The sequence below is a fragment of the Rhamphochromis sp. 'chilingali' genome (genome assembly GCF_963969265.1).
Source record: "Rhamphochromis sp. 'chilingali' genome assembly, chromosome: 8".
Classification (NCBI taxonomy): domain Eukaryota; kingdom Metazoa; phylum Chordata; class Actinopteri; order Cichliformes; family Cichlidae; genus Rhamphochromis; species Rhamphochromis sp. 'chilingali'.
In genome coordinates, this window is record NC_137935.1 from 32,341,853 (window position 1) to 32,356,787 (window position 14,935).

The 14,935-nt window shown below is 40.7% G+C and overlaps 1 protein-coding gene across 1 annotated transcript in view; it reads right to left on the reverse strand.

Moving 5' to 3' along the window:
- The window catches only part of pik3cb (phosphatidylinositol-4,5-bisphosphate 3-kinase, catalytic subunit beta), a 49,526-nt gene that overhangs the window by 10,165 nt on the left and 24,426 nt on the right, over positions 1–14,935 (reverse strand). The window contains exons 4-14 of the mRNA XM_080889943.1: positions 12,403–12,631; positions 10,247–10,476; positions 7,595–7,774; positions 6,174–6,341; positions 3,679–3,768; positions 3,225–3,479; positions 3,047–3,143; positions 2,827–2,957; positions 2,441–2,488; positions 1,361–1,549; positions 130–251 (exon numbers count right to left, since the gene is read on the reverse strand). Coding sequence (XP_080746069.1) covers positions 130–251; positions 1,361–1,549; positions 2,441–2,488; positions 2,827–2,957; positions 3,047–3,143; positions 3,225–3,479; positions 3,679–3,768; positions 6,174–6,341; positions 7,595–7,774; positions 10,247–10,476; positions 12,403–12,631 — 1,739 coding nt within the window. The remainder of the gene's footprint in view (positions 1–129; positions 252–1,360; positions 1,550–2,440; positions 2,489–2,826; positions 2,958–3,046; positions 3,144–3,224; positions 3,480–3,678; positions 3,769–6,173; positions 6,342–7,594; positions 7,775–10,246; positions 10,477–12,402; positions 12,632–14,935) is intronic.

A 14,935-nucleotide genomic window follows, 5' to 3' on the forward strand; every position in this document is an offset into this window, starting at 1 on the left:
CCAAGTGTGTTTGTGGTCAGTTGATGTATATGGAACAAAGAAAAAAAGCATACTTTATTGGAGCGTATAATAAATGTAATATATGACAGTGAAGTCTACTGCATTTCATAAAAGTGTGCAAGGATTTACCTCATGTCCTTTAAACAGCGCACAGCATACTCTCTGACATACTGGTCAGGATAGTTGAAGTCCAGCAGCTCCAGAGCATCTCTAGGACTCAGTTTGGGCCAAATCTGGAGCAGTGCCTGGAGCTGAGAGAGACAAACAACTTTAGAAACAGATATGCTGACATTTAATCAGTTAGATATGATGTGTGACCAAAAAGGACAACAGATCCTAAAGCATCAAAATCATTCTCCTGTTTAGAGCCATCTTCTCATGCACCTTCTCTTATTTTTAGATCACTCCTGTTAAATACACTGTAGAACTTCTGAAGTGCAAAACTCGTTATCCATTTCAGGGAAGTTGACTAAGTTCGAGGAAGCCAAATCTGGCAAGTGGCCTAGGTGGTGAGCAAGACTGGCCAAAAAAACTCCCATGTTTCCTTAGCACACACTACAGTTGTGATCATTTCGTCTGAATATTAGAGCCGACAGCCTCACCCCGGAGGACTAATTTACGCTACACATAGCAATAGTACAGAGATAGAGACTGATACATTTTACATCAGGGAATGCTTTTAGTTTTTAAATGGACCTGTGAATCAAATGCCCATGGGGTCACACATAATAAAGATGCTAATAAATTCTATAGCAACAACAGTTAGGACTGTAATTTCTTTCCTGTAAATACGGTTGAGTGTGAGTGACTTTATTATGATGCAGTTAATCATTTCAACAGTGATAATCTTGCCCCCAAGTAGAGACTCTATCACAGGCTTTTTGCTTCATCTGTGCCGTGACCGATGACGCTCTGCTTCTCACAACAGTGCTGGCAGCTGTGGGTTTATTATTAAATTAGATTTTAGTTTCAAGGAGGACAGTTTAAATTCAGTGCAACTTGCCTGCACTCATAGACGTAGATGAAGGTGTGACCAAGTTTCATAGGACCCTCTTAACATTGCACATCATATCCGTGCTGTGCATTTTTGACACCAACCCATAACATTTGTAGAGCTCAGACTACTATACATTAAGAGATACTGTCACACATTTTATGTCAAAAGTAGTAAAAATATGAGACTGACATTTGTGCATAAGCTCAATATATGAAATATGACCTTTTCTGAATTGTATGGGATTGCACTGAATCAAACAGTTTGCTTTTTAAAGAATCAATTTTTTAAAACCTTGAAACAAGTGCTGACTTAATATCATTATATCCTCAGTAACACCCCATAACAATGGATATGCTTCCTAACCTGGGCCATGTCCTCATGTTTGCTCCACTTGACAGAGAGTAGCAGCTTGGGCAGCGACTGGGGGAAAGTCTCACGACAATCTTGTCGTAGTGTCCAGATCAGATCCTTTTCATTTTCACAGAGCTGAGAGACCGGGTCACGCTCCATGATCTCCTTCAGCTCCATGTAGAATTTCTTAACACCACGACCCTGAGAGCAAAACGGTTCAGAAAAGAGAGAAAAGGTCAGCTGGGTTTGGGATTTTGAGATACAAAGGAGCAGAAAGGTGGACGTAAGGAACTCAGAGCGTGTAGATGAGCAACTGCATTTACTGTAAATAACCACATGAGGGCAGGAGAGCATTAAAGTAGTAACATTCTCACCATCTTTGCAATGTGCATGAGTGGGCCAAGAACTAGCATTCATTTGTTTGTTAAAAACTTGTAAAGTGTCTGATTCAACAAAGAGGCAGGATTTTAGTAGCTACAAAATGTAACCCAAGTCCTGACATTCACGTTCTTTACAGGTAAATAACAGCTGAGCTGTACAGCGCTCTATACTAATATGTAACATGACACGCTGTAACAATGAAATTACAACTTTTAGTCAGCGATAATCTAGTTTCTCTCACGCACAGACTGCATATTTAAAAAAAGAAAAGGAAAAAAAGAGACCGTGTTCAGGCATGCCCTCTAAGTAACAGCAGATTACGTAACTGGCTGTAACACACCCATGAGTAGGTTTTCAGTTGAGGGGTGGTAAGAGGAAAACGTACATGTAATCTGATTAGCGTGCGTAGTTTTGTACTTTTGAAGAGGATTTGAATATTTTTGCAGCTACACCCTGCCAAAGTAATAACAATGGGTTTCCAAGGAAACTAGCAAACGGGTGCCTGTTGAGGTTATATTTGTACTGTGTGACTCTAAGAGTGTGTGAGGAGAGAGATGGGCATGCTGCATCATTTCTCACATTTCGTGTAAGCCATCATGTAGCAATCACTACTGTGCTTTCAGCTTCGCTGCACTTTTATGTATTCTGAATGAATTCAATCATCTAAACACATTCGCACACAGTCAACTCCTTTTTTGTATATGAACTCACAATGGACACACAGTCAGCGCTGACCATCTCTGCAGCTTTTTCCAGTATCTGCAAAAAATTCAAATGAAAAAAAAAAATGCATGAGTGAACGCACACTGATGCATCAGAGTGCATTAAACAGGCCGAGCACGTCCTGATCCTCTCATGCTAACAGCTACCACTTCATCATAATCACTAGGTACTATTTTGAAGAGCACTAAGCCACTCTGCTGACAATTTCAGCTGAACTCATGCTATCAAAAAAAGCCCATACTCAGTTTTTCCATTCGCAGATGAATAGTGTTTATCCATACATCACAAATCTAATCTAATTGGTATGTTTTAAAAGGGCAAATGGGTATCATCTTATTAATTTGACTGAATATGACGATTGACTGCTGTGTGACCTTGTCAAAAGGAGGGAAGACGATGGGGTGTGAAGAGTACTCTGGGAAGTGGATGTGCAGTGCTGTAGCGTTCTCAGTGTATGGGTTGGTCTGAATGGTTCCTATGGGGTTCAGCATCTCTTCAAGTTCATCTGGGCAGGAGAGACACACATGCATAGCTGATATGAATTTGCCCTTTATTAATTATTAAATTATACCGTGACTTTGTGTATGTCTATACCAGGAAATGATGACCAGCAGTGCAGGATGATGTCTCCAGTCTTCAGCTGCCCTTTATAGTCAAACACCATGGTGTTTACCCAAGCTATGGGGTAGTGCTGGATCATACAATTAAATGTTAGTCAATATAAGATAGTTTGGAAAAAAGGCACTTGTCTGATAATGTGCGTCCCACTCACCACTTTCCCCGCCTTGCGGATGGTCTGATACTTGTTGATGTGTGGATTTTTGGTGGACTTTTGCTTCTTAACCTTGTCCATCACGGCATAGATAGCAAAACAAAGGCGGGTCATGCGGGGCAGGTCACAAACGGAGATTTCAAACTCCACTGTGTTGTCTTTCCACGTGTGCTCTGAGCGCCCGCTACTCTCGTTGCTAACTGCCGGCTTGCAGAGAAGCTCTGTACCGTGAAAGAGCCCCGCCCTAACCTGGACCTGTGTACGGCAGGAAGGGTTGAATTTTACAATTACAAGCCAACCTGCCAATGGCCATAGATGCAAACTTAGACAAAATATCTCTGCTAGTTTGTGTGAAACTGGAAAGACAGATGGCACAGGTTTGCAGGGTTTGTGCAGTGACAAACTAATAGGTACACACATGACTTTTTAATAGATGCAAACAAGAAGAGTTTACCTTGGCAGTTTCCTCTGCGTTCACCTTGCTGCCTTTCACAAGAACTATCCTAAAGGGCTTAGGCACGTCCCACACACACGTCTGTACTTGCTGCAGAGGAAGAGTGAGAGGAGGGAAAAAAACCCAAAAAAAACAAAACAAAACTGAGGGACTGGCATAATGTACTGTGAAGATATACACACTCAAATGCTTAAAAACTAAATAAAAAAAAACAAAAACAGCAACAGTTCCAGACACAGGCACAAACAACAGGAAAGGTCAGGCAGGTCAGTCTGATGTCAAGCCAAGTGGATTTGTGAGGGTCAGCAAGTCAGCAGAACAAACAGTCACATGACACCTACAAACTATGAACAACACAGCACACTTCCTGCCCGTCTCTTTGCTCCTATGTGATTAGACTGATGTAATGTCAACGTGATCCCTTATCAGAAAAGATGGAAGTATGTTTGTTTGATTCTACTGTTGCAGGCAGAAACAGCTCCATGTCAAGTAAAGCATAATCACAAAAAAACAAAAAAAAAAAAAACCACTCCGTACTTCTGTTTTCTTTTCTAATTATCAGTCAGCTTTCCAACAGCAGAGCATCCAATAACCACTTCCTTGCAAGAAAATAAAATCTCACTTCCTGTCTCAAATAGCCGCAATTCTACAGCAACCTTATTAAAGTCTGCCCAGTGTCCGTTTCTGTCTGCTTCCTCTATTGCACCATTCTTTTCTATGGTACTTTAAAGAACACTGACAAGACCGATATAATAAAGAAAAAGCACAGAAAATATGCAAAAGTCCACAAAACAAAAGAAAAACACTTTAAAATGTAAGCTTTTTTTAGACTAATTAGAACAACAACAAGAGGAAGTGATAGGAGATGTAATCGTCATAGACCATGAACACATTTATTTACACGTGCCATGCACTCAAAATGATTTATATCTTAACTCAGTGGACAAAGAACATATATCTATATCTATATCTGTCTGCATTTAATACGGTGGAAAGAGTTACATCCATGAGTTTCCTTTACCTGTGATGAACAGTGTGATTTAGCCACTTATATGACAAAGTTTGGAGATGCGTGGTTGCATCATACACTGTGCTTCAGATCTAGTTTCATACTGTGCTCTACTATTAGCCCTTAAACAGAGCAGCATTTAGTGCATTTATGATGGCAGGTAACCCCCCCCCCCCAAAAAAAAAACAACAAAAAAAAAAACCCTAATCTTCACAATACTGTTAGTACACATTTTCATTGAGAACCACAACAACTACTGAAAAATCATAATGCTTCTTAACTGTAGTTAAAACCCTGCCAGGTAAAAACTGCGCCATCAGTAAATAGAAAACCTTGATTACACTTTCCATATCAGCCCAGGTCCAAGTGACATACATATAATCACAATCAAGGCTTCACAGATAACAAGCAAGGTGTTACAGCTGTTTAGTGAGAGGGTGATAACTGAGGTAGGAATTCTCTTGTTGTGATGTTGAGAGAAAGAAAAAAAAAAAGCGCTAAGTTTGTTTTGATTAACAGACATTTCCAATGTTGAGCAAGAGGCGTTACAAAAAGGAAAAAAATATACCAACTTTAGAGCTGAGGCAATTAAAACTAATTCAAGTGAAATTAATTACAGGTACAAGATATCACAGGGAATTGTGTTCTTGGAATAAATGTCACTTCATGATAGGACACAAATCATGACACAAAATGATTGTGATAGTTTCAGTGCAGGGAGTGTATGCTACATGCAGTCAAAGTGAGAAATGGAAGGGCAGTGAAATGACTGGCTGTTAGTACTGCAGAGGAACAGAGATCTTAAATCAAGCAGGTGCAAAGTATAAGGAAAGGTTATGAAGCCGTAGCTGTTCCTGCAGCGTTACATAATAAATTTAACGTTTCAATCCTTTATCAGGTGACTCATGGTTGAAATATTTATCAACTTTTGAAACCACACATCACCGGGGCTTCAACAGTATCAGGCAATTAAAACCCCTAGGAGACTAGCTAATGAAGGCCAATGAAATTCAACCTGACATTTAAAATGTGGATGCACGCATTGAGCTGTGATGTCACTGTGCACCTGCAAGCAGTGCTAAGACGCTGGCAATGATTTCCTGACAGCGTGGCAAATGCTGGTATTGCAGTACAGGCTGACACACTGCCTCATAAAAGAGACACCTGCCAAAAGTACTTGTTTACTTACTAAACCTCCACACCTGTGCAGGTGAATCAACTAAAGTGTGCAACTTTTCTTATATTGATGTGAGAGCAGCAAATGCTGGTGGATATCAAGTCACTGTAATCTAGTGCACATAAGAACGTTTTCTTACATTTTCAACCCCCTGTTTAGGCCTGATCACGTCAAACAAATCGCCATCAAATCAGATGATGTACAGCTGTTAGCAAAGCACAGTTTCTTCGAAAACAACATCAGCCGATTAGCAGACACACTCATAAAAATTATATTGTTCACAGAGTCATGCATAATATTTGGACTAACCGTGGGAGGCCTTCTCTTGGGAGGTAGCGGTAAAGGTGGGTTGGAGGACTTGCGGCTAACCACAGCGCCAATGGCTGAGATTTCCTTGTCAAACATAGTCTTTACAGTGCTGGTGTGGACCAGGGTGAGGTGGGGAGCCTCCTTGGCCTGCAGGCATGAGCGAATGTACTGCACACAAGACAGGACAGGAGATTTTAGGAGGTTGTAGCCATGTCATGTTAAAGCAGTCTCTGGAGCAGAAAAAGTGCTAAAGTCACTTAAGCTAATGAGCTAGAGACCGAATAAATGAGAAGTGAAATTTAATCTCTGCACAACTTGTCAGCAGACTTCAATGTAACATGGAAGACTGTGCACAAACAATTTCAGGTATTTCATTATTATCTTGATTATATTTTTAATGTTTAAAAAGCACATCATGCAGCCTGCCCACATGGATCCAAACAAGATTCAGATGCATAAAAATGTGACTACATCTTTACACACACACACACACACACACACACACACACGCGTTTACACTGCTGGACTAATAAAAACAGACCTAAGAAATCTATAAAACGAAATATTTCATGATTTCTACCTGGCAGTGTTTCCCAATGGAATTTCAGACGTAAATTAAAAACATTAAAAAAAAAAAAAAAAAAAAAAAAAAAAAAAAATCACAGACCAAGCAACCACTTCAATATACTTAACAGAAAGACAAGAACTTACGAAGCATAACATGTAGATACACATGTATATATTTTTTCTCAGCTTATAACAGCTACCTGCAAGCTAATACTTTGGCAGTTTTGAGTCATCCATCATACTGCTCAATATCACTTAAACTTTATCATGCTTAGTTGTTTCATATTCAGAATGAACTAACAAGAAAACGTAAGCTTGCAATTGATTACTCTGAAAAATTAATGTGCAAAAAACCCCACAAAACACAACGTATAATTCTTAAGGGGAATAAAGAGTAACTAGCGAGCATATGTTTCAGCAAATAGCTGTAATCGTGCTCCAAATTGTCTCCAAAACAGCTGAAATGAGTTGTACATAAACACACTTTATTTTGATTTTTTTTAAGAAATAGAACCCACAAATAAACCTCTACTGAAAATATTTCTTAGAAACCAATTTGATGCTGATGGTTCGAGTACAACCTCATACTATTTGAACTTGTAAACATCTTTCTTTGCAATCAGAAAACAGGCTTTGGTGTGTTGCTGTCACAGTAATAACACTGCGAGACCCTTTTTGACCTTCAGTTGCGGTGGTCTCCCTATTGGTATTACTATACAGCAGCAACAACATTTTAAGAAGACTGTATCTGCTATATCTGTGCATGAACCTGAAAGTGAGACATGTAAGTTGATGTTGAAGTTCATCAGCCACTCACAGACACTTAAACACAGCTTTGATATGCAGCCACTGACCTTGTATTGAATCAGTGGATGGTCTCCACCAAGGAATTCCAGACATTGGCTGACCCTCAGTATATACTGACCCCTCCATACCGCGTCCTCAGATCCGTGGGTGGTCAGCCACTTTTTCAAAGCCTGCTCCATCAGCTCATTGGGGGTGCAAGACAATGACACCTTCAGACTGGCAGAGTCCTGCAAGAAGGGAAAATAGACAGTCAAGTGTTTATTACTGGTCAAAATGTATTTGGGACCATCTGAGAATAAAATAGCTGTTTGTTTTTTTTAAATCATCGTTTGTGTGTATATTTGGTACCCTCTATGATTTAAATACAAACATTTCACACACACACACACACACACACACACACACACACACACACACACACAAAGCTGCATTTGCTTGTTTATCTTAAACAGGAAGAGCACAGTAAAACAAGTAATGATATAAGATCTATAAGACCATAACAAAAGTCTCTCAATTTTCATGTGTACAAGTAACTGATACACAGAGTGAGTTCATATACATGCAATCACTTGGTACACTGATGGCTGAATTCATTCAGGATTTCCACTGATGTGTGTTCAAATACGTGTTAGCCTCCATCGCCTTATCACAGGGAATCTACCAGGTTTGCTGTGTGACCGTGAGGCTCACTGCGTCATGCCATTTATAGCACAGCACTGACCCGATACCAGAGATGGAATTGCTTTTAATTTCCTGGTGATTTAATAAAAACATCCTTCATTAGTAATTTAAAAAAAAGCGACCTTAGCTGCATTAGTGAGGATCTACACACAGCAGAGATATTAAAAGTTTTTCTAATTAGAAGCTGGTAACTATAAAAGCCATATTTTAAACGCTAAAATGAGACTTGATTTGGATACTGACGTGAACATGGAGGAGGAAGTCGGTCAATGATTTAGACAGTCCACACCAAACCCTGGTTATTTCTGAACAATAAACGACACCACTGCACTTCCTGTCTATAATGTAGCTTATTGTGTCTGATCTCTTAAAATAAGACTTCCTGCCAATGTTCACCCGAGTGCGGTGGCACAGATGGTCAGTCTTTGTATTATGTGCATGTGTGTGCCTGTGATGTTGATCAAAGCTGATATACAGGAGTCTGGAGGGATGTGACCATCTGTTTTATTATTAAATAATATTATTTCTATTACAGAGGCAAAGAGAAAGGCCGAGACAGATGGAGGGACATAGTCAAGTGAGTTCAGAGAAAAGAAGGGAGCTCATTTTAATCAGCATTTTGGTCCCTTGAGCTGCCATGCTAATGTGTGCGTGCATCTGAGAGAATGGCATAATTTCACTGATGGTTTTGACCCACTTATTGTCGTCACATGTCTTGCTAGTTGGGCTCAATCACGTGACTGTTGTGAAGCTGCCAACTGTGAGAGCAGGGGAGGGGAAAAAAAAAAAAAAAAAAAAAAAAAAAAAAAAAAGCTGAGCTACAGTACATGTGCCTGCGCTGGTGGAGTCACATGGTTACTTTTGCTTCTAAAACAAGGTGGTTTTGTCTTCTGTAGTGGAGCAGTAAGTCACACGGTTATTCTCAATTCATTATGTATACAGAGATGTTGAACAGACAAAACTTTACACGTATATTGTAAAGCTCATTACAAAACAAAGACAGCTTCTTTGTTAGCACTCATGCTATCTCTTTTCAACACCAAAAATATTACTCAAGTGTCTTTTTGTCTACTCTTGCTGATTGCAGTAGAAAAACGATAGAATAGATATAAATTAGCCACAATTCACTGAGGATCCTTCTCAGCATCGTGCAATATAAGCACAAAATGAAGCAACACGAGGATACATTATATGAACTTGTTTTAAAAATAGAAATTAAGAATTAATGTCAGAGCTGTCAAAACCCTCAGGAAAGGTCTAAGATCATCCAAAATAAGTTCTCTTTTTGACTTATTCCTACAACGCTAGTGCAGAGCCTGTTGAGAGGAAGTATAACAGGTTTTATTGATGCTGTAAAAATGATTAAAGCTGATGTTTTGAAAAGAGGACAGCCGTAAGAGGTTCAGCGATTGTGGTAGAAAGACCAGACTGGATGAGGCATTCTAAAGAAAGCTGCAACCTGTGAACTACATGATTGAGTTTTTCATCACAAACCTTGCATTTATGAAATTACAGGACTATAATAAAGAAAACACTTTTTTACAGAATGATTTTGAAGTGAAGGTAAAAACATCTATTATCCTGTTTAGGCCCATTTTGAAACAGAATGGCTATAAAGCTGTGCAGGACTCATTTATTCCAACCCATGTTTATGCATCTGAATGAAATGAAAATGTAGCCTTCTTTGATAATAAAAAAAAACAAAAAAAACAAAACAAAAAGACTAAACTAGTAAAGACTAGTTTTCTGTTCTACTTTACAGGCATTTTTAAATGCTTTTTATACCCAAATTTTCTATGTAACATTCACACTCCAAAGGACTAACTTGAGGTTCAGTATCTTGCCTAAAGATACTTTGGCATCCATACTGGAGCAGCCAGGGCTCGAACCACCAACCTTCTGATTAGCAGACCTGCTCTACCTCCTGCATCTATAGTTCAGTGTATCCTTTTTATTTATCCTACATAAACTGCCACTGATTAAGCTACGCTGCACTGTTCTGCATTACAGACCCTCACCTGGGACTGGTCAAAGTGGATAATGACTTTCAGGTCCACCGGTGCATCGTTGACTCCGGCTGTGATCGCGGTCACTGCCGCAGGCTCCAGCTGTGGGGAGTAGCAGGCTTGCACCCACTCCGAGAATGCCATCATTTGTATTTGTTGCATCCTCTCTTCACTGATCCGAAACATCTTACTCCGAAAATCCTTCACCTCCTGGTCATTTAAGGCATCAAGTTCATGGAGACCTAGAGAACACGAGTAAAGGACACCGTTACAACATTGCAAAAGAAAGCCGTGCCACCACTTTAAGAAAGAGGGGCACTTGGATATCAGTAATTTGTCTACAAATCTAAATTGATGATTCTTAATGTTACAAGAAATCAGCGTAAAAACCCCCCCAAAAAAACAAACTGACTTCAACCAATTCATCAACAACTTTGCAGCCCTTCAGTTCATCTACTGAAACAAGCTGTTCCAGCTGTTCCCTATAAGCCAGTTTATTTCTTTCTTCTGACTCACAAACAGAAGGTTTGAACAGCACATTGTGGGGGCCATCTGCTTGAGAGGAACACAGTAAAGATATTCCCTCTCTTTTACATCATACAAAGCATAACAGGTTCAATTTAAAGACTGATAATGGTCAAGTTGAGTTTTTATTAAAAATGGCAATGTGGATTCTTAGTATGGAACAAAATTAATTAGCATTTTTAACTAAAGTCAGTACGAAACTTCTGAAATAAGAGAAACGAGTAGGAAGATGGTGAATATTCCTAAAGTAACACACTTGAACACAGAGGCTTTAAAATTAATAGAAAATGCACAACCTGTGGGATGTTCAGTGCCAGACACCAGAAGTAATGAATGTGCATAAAATGATGACTGTCTCCATGTTGGATTACAGTAGAGCCCCTTAATATTCACACACAGAGGTATAAGTTGCTGTTGGGCTGATCACAGTCCACCTTCTGCTTTTATCACTGGATTATTATTATTATAATTTTTTTAAAGGGTACTTTTCATTCACTCTTGAGTAATGAAAACATGTTGACATTTAAAGGCATTTCACATTCATATGACCCTCAGCATTCAAGAAGGCTCTGAAGCACATTAGCTGTGTAGACCAAGTTTGTGTGGCTGCATTACTGGAGGGGGAAAACATGGTTGACACGTGTATGTGTGCCTGTGTGTGCGCGTGTGTGTGTGTTGACCTTCTAGACAAGCCTGTGAGGTTCCCTTTGAAACACCGCTTTACTCTTTCAAAAGCCTTTAAGAGATCAGGTCAGACCAAAGTGGAGTCGGGGGGGGGGGGGGGGGGGGGGGGGGGAGAATATCAATATCACCTGAGTCTTGATCAATTACACTCAGAGCCTCTTCTCTTCTTCTTTGAAGAACAAAGGACTTCCAATTCGTAATCTCTTGGTTGGAAGAATGCTGAATGTGTGTCTGTTTAATAATCCAATGGGGCTACACTACTTCCCTTTCATTACTGATTAACCTCTCTGTTATTCTCTTCAGTAGTCACGGCATCGTTTTGCCTTTAAAATCTCTGAAAAGACTTTCCACTATACTTTACCTGCAGCCCGCTGTAATGCGTTTACGCCTGCTTTCAGGAATCACTCCCGAAACTCAACGTTACTGTGCCTTCTTTCATGTATGATAAACAAACTGAGTGTTGATCATGACGCAAGGTTTTCACCTTGCTTCAAGACTTAACACCGCTTTTCCTCCAAATAGTTAATCACCTCAGAGGACTGGGCTGTTATACGGTAGTGACAGAGCCCCTGTGTTCTTTGAAAAGGCCCAATCTTCAGAGAAAATGCAAAGTGACATGTGATGGAAGGCATGTCAGGAACACGTCCAGTCAAACATCACGCTTCTCTATCAGTTAGTGATAGAAGCCATCTGCACAGGAGCCTTGGGTCTGAATGCATGGGAGAGCATGCTGAGTGGGAGAGCTGCTTAGCATACTGGAGGAGGTGCTAACGGCTTGTTGTGAGGTAGGAAAGATTTACAGTCCCATTTACCAGCTCTTAAGTGCTTTTCTTTATTGGAAATGTCAAACACGGAGAATAAAGGAATCTATCCGGAGCGGAGGAACGCATGTGAGAGATCTTGTGTGATAATGTACTGCTTCAAACCGAGGTAGAGTCTTAAAAGCGATGCTGCATTACCCTTGCCGATGAGCACGCCGATCTTGGAGTCCAACAGGCGCTCTGCTCGACCACAGTTGCGCATCACCAGCTTGAGAACGGGCAGGAAGGGGCGAACGTCGCACAACCGACGCGTTTCGTCCTCCAGCTCTTCGTGTACGGCTGCCTGGTTGACACACTCGAACATGTGGCTCTCCATTTCGCCGAGTGCAGGAAACAGTGGGAAGCTCTGAGCCTGCTTCCATAAGAGCTAGAAGGGAGAAGAACAAATATGTTCCACTAAGGTATTTTTGCCCCACACACAAAAAAAAAAAAAAAAAAAAAAAAAAAAATTGTAGCCATTAGCCCATATTAAATAAATCTTACATAAAATGAGCAACTGTAATAAACATCACATTTTATTTGACAGTTTCATAAAACAAGGCTGAGAGCATTTTCAAGAATGAGAAATGGACGTGACTCATATCTTTACAACACAGTTTCTGGGTGAGGCAATCAGAGTACGACTCCCCTGCCTGCCAGCCCCTGGTGGTACACTTCATGCCCCTTTGCCCCCCACAGCCTGATCACAGGATGGGTGTCAAAGAGCGAGTCTTTTTGTGAGGAAAAAGGGATGCACTCTGGCAAAACAGAACAAGCCTCCTCTCTCCTCTCCACAAACATTCAAAACATTTCCCACAGTTACTTTCTCTGAACTGCTTTTGTGAGCAAGTGATCTCAACATGTGACAAATGGAAAACAAAGAGTTTCAAATGATAACTCATTTCCCAGAATCGCTGTAAAACATTTTGGGGAGCTCGGCTGTAGTCTGAAACATGAATGGAGGCTTGTGAATGAAAGAAGCAGTCATTCACAAGCCCACTGCTGGCCATATGATCACTAATAAAGAGTTTTGTACAGACGGTCTGAAAGCCTGCAAAAAGTTAAAGAATATTCTACCCTTTAGCTAAACTAACAGCCTCTGGCCTTTCACAAACACGGCTTCTGTTTTATTCACAGGTTTATGTACTTTTTAAAATGCAAACACGTCCGTGTATGGGTTTATACCAGTGTGCAAGGACGCAGACCTCAGTGGGGAAGAGAAAAAAAAAAAAAAAAAAAAATTATTTCAAAGACCCATGAATTTCAGAGAGAAATCAGGACTTGCGGTCAATGAATAGCAGACACTCTGTACACACAGCAACAACCCACCTCCTCAGGCTTTAAATGGTGCCCTTTTTGGGGAAATAATGACTTTGTGTTTCAGTGCAGCACATGTTTGTTTTACACCAGAATTATAAAAATAAAAATTCTGTGCAATCCAATAAACAGCCCTGTACTGAGAGCAATAAATGCTACCTTTGCAGAAGCTGGTACATCTTAGGACTGAGCATCTGTGTTCTCATACAGTCAGTCATTACAGAAGGAATCTGATTGTGCTGTGAATGAGGGCCACACGCACACAAACACCTACGCTGACAACAAATGCCTCAAAGTTATTTTCTTAGAGTTGTGAACCTCATCACGTCTGTGACTTCTGACCTCCACTCACATACAGTGGGGCAAAAAAGTATTTAGTCAGCCACCGATTGTGCAAGTTCCCCCACTTAAAATGATGACAGAGGTCAGTAATTTGCACCAGAGGTACACTTCAACTGTGAGAGACAGAATGTGAAAAGAAAATCCATGAATTCACATGGTAGGATTTGTAAAGAATTTATTCGTAAATTAGGGTGAAAAATAAGTATTTGGTCACCTCAAACAAGGAAAATCTCTGGCTCCCACAGACCTGTAACGTCTTCTGTAAGAAGCTTTTCTGTCCCCCACTCGTTACCTGTATGAATGGCACCTGTTTGAACTCATCATCTGTATAAAAGACACCTGTCCACAGCCTCAAACAGTCAGACTCCAAACTCCGCCATGGCCAAGACCAAAGAGCTTTCGAAGGACACCAGGAAAAGTATTGTAGACCTGCACCAGACTGGGAAGAGTGAATCTACAATAGGCAAGCAGCTTGGTGTGAAAAAAATCAACTGTGGGAGCAATCATCAGAAAATGGAAGACATACAAGACCACTGATAATCTCCCTCGATCTGGGGCTCCACGCAAGATCTCATCCCGTGGGGTCAAAATGATCATGAGAACGGTGAGCAAAGATCCCAGAACCACACGGGGGGACCTGGTGAATGACCTGCAGAGAGCTGGGACCAAAGTAACAAAGGTCACCATCAGTAACACACTACAACGGCAGGGAATCAAATCCCGCAGTGCCAGACGTGTTCCGCTGCTGAAGCCAGTGCATGTCCAGGCCCGTCTGAAGTTTGCCAGAGAGCACATGGATGATACAGCAGAGGATTGGGAGAATGTCATGTGGTCAGATGAAACCAAAGTAGAACTTTTTGGTATAAACTCAACTCGTCGTGTTTGGAGGAAGAAGAATACTGAGTTGCATCCCAAGAACACCATACCTACTGTGAAGCATGGGGGTGGAAACATCATGCTATGGGGCTGTTTTTCTGCCAAGGGGACAGGGCGACTGATCCGTGTTAAGGACAGAATGAATGGGGCCATGTAT